This window comes from Bidens hawaiensis, unplaced genomic scaffold (genome assembly GCF_021521415.1).
Source record: "Bidens hawaiensis isolate Kalapana, Puna unplaced genomic scaffold, B.hawaiensis_p1.1 tig00039611_1, whole genome shotgun sequence".
Classification (NCBI taxonomy): Eukaryota; Viridiplantae; Streptophyta; class Magnoliopsida; order Asterales; family Asteraceae; genus Bidens; species Bidens hawaiensis.
Window position 1 is genome coordinate 80814 of NW_027496977.1, and position 9535 is coordinate 90348.

At 33.4% G+C, this 9535-nt stretch overlaps 1 protein-coding gene across 1 annotated transcript; it reads right to left on the reverse strand.

Moving 5' to 3' along the window:
* Positions 1–5884: 5884 nt before the first annotated feature.
* LOC143591394 (CASP-like protein 2D1) lies at positions 5885–8000 on the reverse strand. The gene is made up of 3 exons (XM_077071611.1): positions 7415–8000; positions 7203–7314; positions 5885–6145 (listed from the first exon to the last, which is right to left on the reverse strand). Exons 1-3 carry the CDS (start codon positions 7576–7578, stop codon positions 5885–5887), a joined length of 537 nt encoding a protein of 178 aa, XP_076927726.1. The 5' UTR covers positions 7579–8000.
* Positions 8001–9535: the final 1535 nt, after the last annotated feature.

The following is a 9535-nucleotide window of genomic DNA, read 5'->3' on the forward strand; positions in this document are numbered from 1 at the left end:
TTGAACGAAAATCGTACCAAAATATTATTATCGTCTGTGGAAGAAGAGAAGATATTTGTTTGTATTGGATTTAGTGACGTATAGAAAACAGGAAAGTGGGTAATAGTGATACGCTACCGTTTTGATGATGATAATATAGGTTGGTTCTTCCAAATCGCTAGTTGCTCGTTCAGAAATTGCTTGAAAAATGCTTGCACGTTTTTTTGCTTGATTGTAAACGAGCCATTTTGCTCGGTTCAGTTTGTAAACAAACCAAGCAACGAGCAAATGTCTGCTCAATTCAGTTCGGCTCGAATTTTTTAATTTATTTTATATATAATTATATTGATGAATAGATATATAAATATATAGACAACACACGTATACATATAAATATAAATATAAATATATACAACTTTTTAAGCCCTTAAAATTTTTCTAATTTCGTCAATTTTATAATTTTATTTGTTTGATTCAAGTTTTCAGAATACCAGAAGTTTATTTACATGTTAATTATATCTCACTTAAATTTATTTCTCATGAAAAAACTACAACCTATTACATGTTTGTCTAAAAACTACTAATTTGTTTATAAAATATATTATTTACAACCTTTAAACTTGTTTCTTATTGAAAATTTTAAAGTGAAAAAGAAATAAATAATGCTTGAAAATCGTACGATGTTCGATCGAAAAATGCTCGTTTGATTTTGGCTCATTTCGATTTTTGCTCGGTTCGAATTTCAGCCGTTTGGTTCGGTTGTAAATAAGCCAAGCAGTGAGCAAGCCTTCACTCGATTCGGCTCGGCTCATAAACAGCTCTAGTAATATCTTCTCTATGGTTCTTTCTCTGGCCCATTATATTATATTGCATATCCACCAATAATTTAACTAGGTGATAAAGCGTAAATTCGGTTGGTATCGATTAAGTTTGTTATAGTGTAGATGGTAAATCAAAATATCAAATATGTGAAAAGGCTAAGTTAGTACCGGCACATGTATAACTTATGATCGAAGCGACACGAATGTCGGTCGATATTGGTTAGGTATGGTGTCACTAAATATGAAGGTAAAATAGTGAATGCTCGTAATAGTAGTGACATTTGTTATGATGCAAAAAAAAAAGTCATGTACTTAAAATGATATTATTTAGCCGGTAAAATATGGGCGTAGTGAAGGTGAGTCGGCATGAATTTGGTTGGTATTGATAGGTACATGACGCTACGAGAACTAAATCCAAAAAATAATTTCGCCAAATTTACATATATGAATAAAAAAAGGAAACAAAAAACGGACGTGGCGTCGTTGAGGTGGCTAGTCAACACGAATTTGAATCGGCATTGGTTAGATTCAGTGCGGTTAAGCTATAAGTCCATATATGTTACAATTAAAACTATGAACATTATATATTCATATCTTGTGTTATTTAAGGATGCCAAGATTTGAGAAATTTAATATTTCTCAAAGGAATTTAATATTTTACATATAGCTTAAGTCTAAATATTTGTAACGTTATAAGAAATTTTAATTTTGTATTTTTGTATTTTGCACTTTTCTATTTTGATCAATCACTTATTCGCTATGCATGGCATCTAGCGTTATATTAGTTGTAAAAACACTTTCAACATCAACTTTATTATGATACCATTATGTTCTCTAATGAGATTTCGTTATTTTCAAGTAATTGAGGTTCGTAGACTGTAATCACTCCCTATAAGAGACTCTCGTTATGACTTTGTTATTGTATTGAGCATCTATACATATACTTTTTCTTCGGTAGTTTGTTTATTTTGAAAAAAAAAACAATTGGTCCATCATGTTTTAGACGTTTCATAGTCGTATCATCAATCCTTATTGATTACGCATCATAATTGAAGCAATACTAACCGTGACCTAGACAATCTCTTTGGCATGATTGCTAAATATAGTAAACAAATTATCGTCTAGACTTCGTGTTCATATCTTCGCCTCTTCGGTGTGAGGAGGAACGTTACATAACAGTAATTTTCTAGTTGAGTTTCAACTATTTATTCTGTCCCCTCAATCATCATTTGCTTATCTATATCTATATTACATATAAAACATTTTGAATGGACAAAATGGTCATTTGACACTCTTAAAGACGCTGCTAAAAGAGACTCCGCTAAAATTTAATTTAGGTCACCCGCTTCATTAATCAGACTACATTAGAGCATTCTCATCCCATCTTCTATCTTTAAACCAAAAATTACACTAAAACTCACTACATTTTCTCTCTCTATTTCAATTAAATAATATTTTTTATACCTTTTATCATTACCTTTTCTCTTTCCTTCACTCATAACCACTTTCAAAATATATTAAAAAATTATAGGGGATGAACAGTAACTTTTCAAACATACTAAAAATCACTACTTTTTCTAAAATATAAAAACGCTTTACTCACAACACTCTGAATCACTCTCTAAATTATAAAAACACCCGTCACATTAAATATTAAATTTTTTTATACAACAAAGCTTTCAAGATGTTTTTATACAACCAAACCCTAAAAATATGATGCTTATGAATGAAACAAAAGTAAAAGTTGTTTTTAAGTTATTTCCTGCTTAATTAATTGATGATATGTGTTTTGAAAGTCTTCTATAGCTTAAAACCATGAGTTTTGGGACACCATCTTTTTGATAAAAATGGGTTCTTGCAGGCTCAATAGCATGGCTTGGCAGAAGGCTTTCATGTGTTTTAATTCATAGTAGAGGTATGTGTCTTGACTGAGTATTTCTAGATAGATAGCAATTATGCTTTAATGCCAAATTGGTATTGTAAGTTTTGCTTCTTTCATATACCGTTACATTAGTTCTAAACATCATCGTCTTATTACACGAATAAGTAGACAATAATATTATGAACCCTCTTATCAGCCACATACAGTTTAACGCTTTTTTTTTCTATATATTTTGTATTTTGGGTCACAAATATTTTTACCTTAAACGGGCCTGGTCAGTTACATTGCTTTCAGTACGTATAAACACCCAAATGAACCATCATAAGTTGCTTCATTTATTATATAGATAATGATGGATATTGGCATGATGTGCATTTATTTTGATGATGTACATACGAGGCTAGATAACATTTGAGTTACTGCTATTGAAGTTGATGTACATATGAGGATAGATAACATCTGACATATGCATTTATTTTGCAGGCGTAGTTGTTGCTTATATAGTTTTCAGGGATAAAGATATCTAAAGCGGAAAAAATATTAGAAACTGGGTGGTTACAAACTGCAGAAAAAACCACACCCGGGTCATTGCAGCGGTTGAAGCCCGAGAGGAATCAACTGCTGCCTCAAGATAGCAGACGTAGTGGTCAAATGCAGTCAACACAGCAGCAATGGGAAGATGAGTTGACCCACCCGTGAATTCAATCTTTTGAAGATCAATGGCGGGAACCCCGTTTCAAAGGAACGAATTGCTATGTCACCAAGCAACCATTTACTTCAAGTCTGTTTATATTTTCGAGAGCATACTTCAAAGTTAGAGGCGACCGGGTTGATGTGTCAAAATTGTCGACGCAAAACACTTTCTTTCGATACTTTTGAAACATTTTATGCATATTAGGTGTGCCAAATATGATTGCAAAATTACTACTGTTTCACAACTAATCTAATAAATTTGAATAATGTTGGCTTTCAATGACTTTCAACCAATTTGACTTGTTTGTTTTAAGATAGAAATTGACTTTCATTTTGGTTTTATTAATTTATGCAGCGGGGGTAAGAGCCTGGATCACCACATGGTGGTTGTCTCTGTCGGAACAAACACCGACATAACCGCAGGGGGGGGGGGGAGGTAAACTCTTAAAGCTCTCTTGGCAAATTAGAGATGGAACATGGGTGGAATAGCATGCGATCTTTTAATACAAACTAGGCCAAATATTGTCTAACAATACTATACGGAATAAACATATGGTGTAATAGTTAAAAGATTGGGTTTTGCGATTCAAAAAGGGGTAGCGGCGCAGCTTGTTGCCCGCTTGCCTTCTGTTTCGATGTAATCCAATAAACAATTTATAATATTAACAATATGTTTATATTTATAAAAAAAAAAAAAATAAATACCATGATTATAAAAAAAATAGTTAATTAGTGTATTTAATGTGATATATTGTTGCATGTCTAACAACAATTTTGTACATGCAGGACCAAGGGAATGGTTTGACTCATTAAGCCAAATTCACCATTTCTGTTTTAATAGGTCAAACATAGGTACTTGTTTGATGATTGCAGCATACTTAGGTTTCATTTTACAAGATTAAAGAACTGGGAATGACTAACCGAGCTAAGATTCGAGCCATGAGTCAAAATGGAAAAGTTTTTATACGGATCAGAGTTGGGTTGGCCCGAGACATGAACACATTTGTATTTTGATTCATCATCTATGCATTTCCGTGTCAACTACCTCAGTTATGTTCGTTGATTTTTTTTTTAAAGCTTAAATAGATAATTGTGTTTAATTTATTTTTTGCTAATGATATGTAATCGTGTGTATCTATACATTTTCGCGTCAACTACCTCAGGCCAAAATTGTAAACTAACTCGAATATAAATTTAACTATGGCAAATGCGGATACCATAACGAACCGAACTAATGACCAAATTCCCTCACGTCCCCGTCGCAACGTGCGGGCCCTCCTACTAGTTCTTCATAATAGAAGTTGAAGTGAAATAACAAGTTTTAATGATTTTTTTATGATGGTAGAACTTCTAGTTTCTTGCAAAAATGATTTTATTTAAATGTAATTTTAATATCCTACAATGTGATTGATCATAACAAAAGTTCATGTTATAAATACGAGAAAGTCATTGTTCTAAAAAAATAAAAATAAAATAAAAATGTTATAAAACTAATGTTGTCTGAATTTTCGGTAATCTTACACTATCATTAGTCTCTTTCATGTTGGATTATAAGAAAACAAAGAAAACGACAAATGTCATTTTCTTATTCCCTTTTAAGGACACTATAACGGACAAACATAATTACATCACATTGCTTTATAGGCATTTTTATTAAAGAAAAGATAACCTCATCAAGTAAATAATATTATTATTTTAACGACCAATAAACTGATAATTGTTGTCGTATGACAAAAGGTCATCGCTAGCTGGCCCAACCTAGCCATACGAAAACCTTAAGCACCTTCAAGTTATCTATAGTTTTGGAGAAAACCACTCGTCCGAAAACCCACTGGTGGTAAAACCCGGACGCCCTTAGAATCAAACAAGAGATCATAAAGATCCCAGCTTTCCTTCATTGAGCCACTCATGCCCTCCCAAAGTATTGATTATAGGGATCGAACTTGAATCTCCATTGAAAAACTCAACCTTCCTAACACTACACCACATTAGAAACGATACTAATAATTTTTTTTTTAACCTGAAAGCATTCACTTATTAAGGTTTTACTATTTTATCTAAGTATTAATAAAACATTTTATAAGCTTTACATCACTTTCTAAAATATACAATACAACTTTTTGGTAAATAAAAATTTTACATTCAAAAATCAAAACAACAAAAAAGTGACATATATATATATGAAATAATAATACTAAGGTATTATTAAAAAGCAAATGTACACATACCACACTTGCATTCTAAGCAAAATAGATGCATTATCTTTATGTAGGGACCAAAATAAAACAAAGTGGTCACAACTCACAACCATGTTACATATTCAAGATACTACTTTAATTCTTTCAACCTATGTTTCTACTTATAGTAATAGTAAAATGACATTTGACATCTAACAAACAAAAAATCAAGAAAACACTAGGGTCCGTAGACTAGATCGATAGAGAATCACAACCAATCGTGTGTGTTTACGAAACTATATGATCGTATGGTACATCCGTCAATGCATAACCTAGGTCGTTTCATCTTCGACTTCTTTGGAAGAGCGAGGAGGTTCAAATCTAGTGAAAACCCTAAATGATGAAATCATTGATAGGACAATGAAACAAATCCAAGCAATAAAATGAAGAACCAAAGTGAGGTTTAATCTTCCACAAAACCTTCCATATGAAGAAAATGCTTCACTCCATGTCACCTTTTGGTTGCCATTGTAGACCAAATATACTATATCTCCAATGCTACCCACACATGCCACCATCAAATATGCAACCACCTTAAATCATAAATTCAAACTAATTAAATTGTTGTAAAAGACCTGAAAAGTTACATGAAAACATGAATGGGTCCACTGGAAATCAGATAGGGATGACAATGGGTTGGGTTTGGGTCGAGTTTAGGTATTCCCAAACCCATACCCGATTATTAAAGCCCGTCAGGTTTTAGTCGGGTAATTACCCATCGGGTTTTTGACAAAATATAACGAATTGATTAGAAACAATGATTAACATAAACATAAAATGTCTCAAATAATTGTTATAAACAAGTTTTGACAAATAATATATTTAGAATATTATTACTGTATAATAAATAAGAAGTTTGGTGTCGCAAGTGCCCTATTGGGCCACTTAGCGACACCGAAGAGGTCCGCAAATTTTGTTTTTGTTATTTTTAGTTCGGTTACAGGTTGTATAGGACCTGAGTTGTGTTCAGTTTGTATCAGACTCTATACGAGCAACTGAAGACTTATGCGGCTTGTATACGGCTGAACAAGCTGTTTTTCCCCTACATACACTTGCCAGTCATGTGTGGCCTATAGCCTTATGCAAGCCGTATAAGCATGTACAGTCAGCATGAGGGCGGTGTATGAAGATCACATCCCTAATCATATTGTTGCAAAAGACCCAAAATGTTACACGAAAACATGAATGGGTCCACTATAAATCAGAGGACCTCTAGCGGCAGACGAGTCACCAACCGATGTGAACAAAATTTTATTTTATATTGGATTTTTCAGTCTGTCAGGGATTACCGAAGGTTATTTAAAAATATGTTTTCTTTTATCTAGGCTATCCGTCGAACTTCTTAAGGGGAATGTAACATACTTATGACAGGTATAAACCGGCTCAAAACTGTATGTATCGGTTCGGTCTCCGATTTATACTAATGTCAAAACTGATTAAACCGGGGACCGAACCGATTATTTATATCTTACTTACCTACTTGTCATACTGTCATAGGGTTGAATAAAGGTGACTAGCATTATAAAAAATAATATTAAAAATAATCTAAAATTACCACAATAAAATATATTAATGACATAAGAAACAAACCTGGTCAAAGACAATAAAGATCCAAGCTTTGTTCATCAAATTATTGATCCATGAAGAAACAACAGCAATCAAAGCATACCCTGCAGAAATGGCACTAATGCTGGTAAAGAATCTGTCAAGAAACACAAATATTAAAATTAAAAAACCAAAATTTTAAAAAAATCTTGATGGGTATTATTTAAAACATGCTAAAAAGATAAAAAGTTCATTACTTTAGACCCTTGAGGTTACTAAACTCTAATCTTCCATAAACATCATTTTCTTGATGATTGGTCAAAGTCAACCACAAAGAAGCAATACTTAGAGGAATCACAATCAACCTTAGTGAAGAATCTATAACTTTAAGGGTGTTCACATTTTCACCAAGAATCATCATCTTTCAAAATCTGCAACAAGAAACTGATAATATGATCAAGGTTTTGAAGTTTGACTTTTGAATTTTGACTTTGACAAGAATCCAAGATGGTTTCTTTTTGTGATGAGTTTGGTTTCAAGAACAATGGGTGTGAACGAATGAATGAAGGAATTTGGGAAATTTGTAGGGTGTTTTGGGGATAAAAGGCATGGCTTGAGGTTGGTTAAAAGTGCAAGAAAGATAATGGAATCCAAGTGGCAGAAAATAAGTAAGTAGTGTGTGAGTGGGGGTGACTTAAGGCTTATGTCAAATGGTAGTTGTAACTTGTAAGTTGTACCAACTGCATTGAGAGGTGCACTTTTTATATTTGCTATATTATTTTGTATAATATGTTTTGATAGTAATACATTCATAGGGGTATGCATGACCTTTTACTTGAATATTGAGTGCTAGTTTAACAAATCGAGAATTGTTAAGGTCAATGTTGTTGAGACCGGACCAGACCGGCCGGTTGGACCAGGTCGACCGGTATTCGGTTCACTGGCCGGTCTGGTTCTATGTAGTTCGCTCGTCTGCGGGATAACCGGCTGGTCCGAACCTGAAAACCGCACCGGCTGAACCGCTTTACTATGGAAAAAGTTTTTTTTGTTGAAAAAGTCTTTTTTTCAACCCTAACAGTCATTTTTTGACCTAGTTTGTGCAGCCTGTTCGACCGGTTGCCCGTCCGATTCGTTGTCCAGTCTGGTAATGGCAAAAAGCCAACGTCAGTTGACCCAACCCAGCCGTATGGAGCCCTTAAGCGTCTCCAAGTTATCTCAAGTTAAAATTCCCCCACCCGAAGGCCCGCTGCTGGTAAAATTCGGCCGCCCTCATGATCGAAACGGAGTTCACAAAGATTCCGGTCTTCCTTCATCGAGCCACACATGCCCTCCCCAAAGTGTTGTCAGTGAGGATCAAGTTTAGGTCTCCATTAAAAAACCCATGTTTTCGATCACAACACCATATTGGAAATGACAACATTGAGTGTTAGTTAATAAGGAGTCTTTAATATCACAACTACAATTACCTTGTTTGGCATTTGCCACCATCTTTCCTGGCATTAAAGTTTTTCAATAAAATGCTAATATTTCTTTTATTAGTGTGTACTAAATAATTTTGATATGGTTACTTGTAACTTACTCTTGAAAACAAATATCAAACGAGTTGTTTTAAAAAAAAGGGCATTTACATATTTCTTCTTCCTAAACTTTGAGATTACATATTCTCCAAACCATGCTTAAAGAGCATTATACATTTTGCATTAAAAACTTGTATTTTGGAAAAATATGTAATTTCAAAGGTTTAAAAAGGGGAAACATATAAAAATTCCTAAAAAAAATGCACTCTTCACGTTAGTATGTTCGTGAATTCATTGTTCACGTAACCAATGGTCGTGTATCACCTTTAACTCATATATCATCCTAAACTCCTGTAATATGCGACATAAGCTTGCATATAATAAATGTACTCATGCATCACTTCATATTAGGGGTGTTCTAAAGTTATTCATTCGGGTTTCGGGTTGTTTGGGTCGGGTTGTTCGGGTTTGAGCTCAAAACAAATTGACCTAAGAACCGACCCAAATAAGTTCGGTTTGTTCGGGTTTCGGGTTATACGGTTCGGGTAAATTCGGGTTGGGTTTCGGGTTTAACAAATTAAAAAAAAATCCACCTTTAACAATATCATAAATTAGAAAACCATATTCCAAGCCGTTATAAAGCCATAATATACAGCCATATTCAACAATAGCATATATTGTTTAGCAAAACATGAAATTTATTATACAAGAATGCATTAGATGAGATGAAGGAGTGTTGTAGCCTGTGGATTAATACCTGTATAGATTAAAGAAACATGTTCAATAAATATTGGTTTAAATATTATACTATTTAAGTTTTTGAATTGAAGATACATTCTCCGCATGCTTTATGGTCATTTA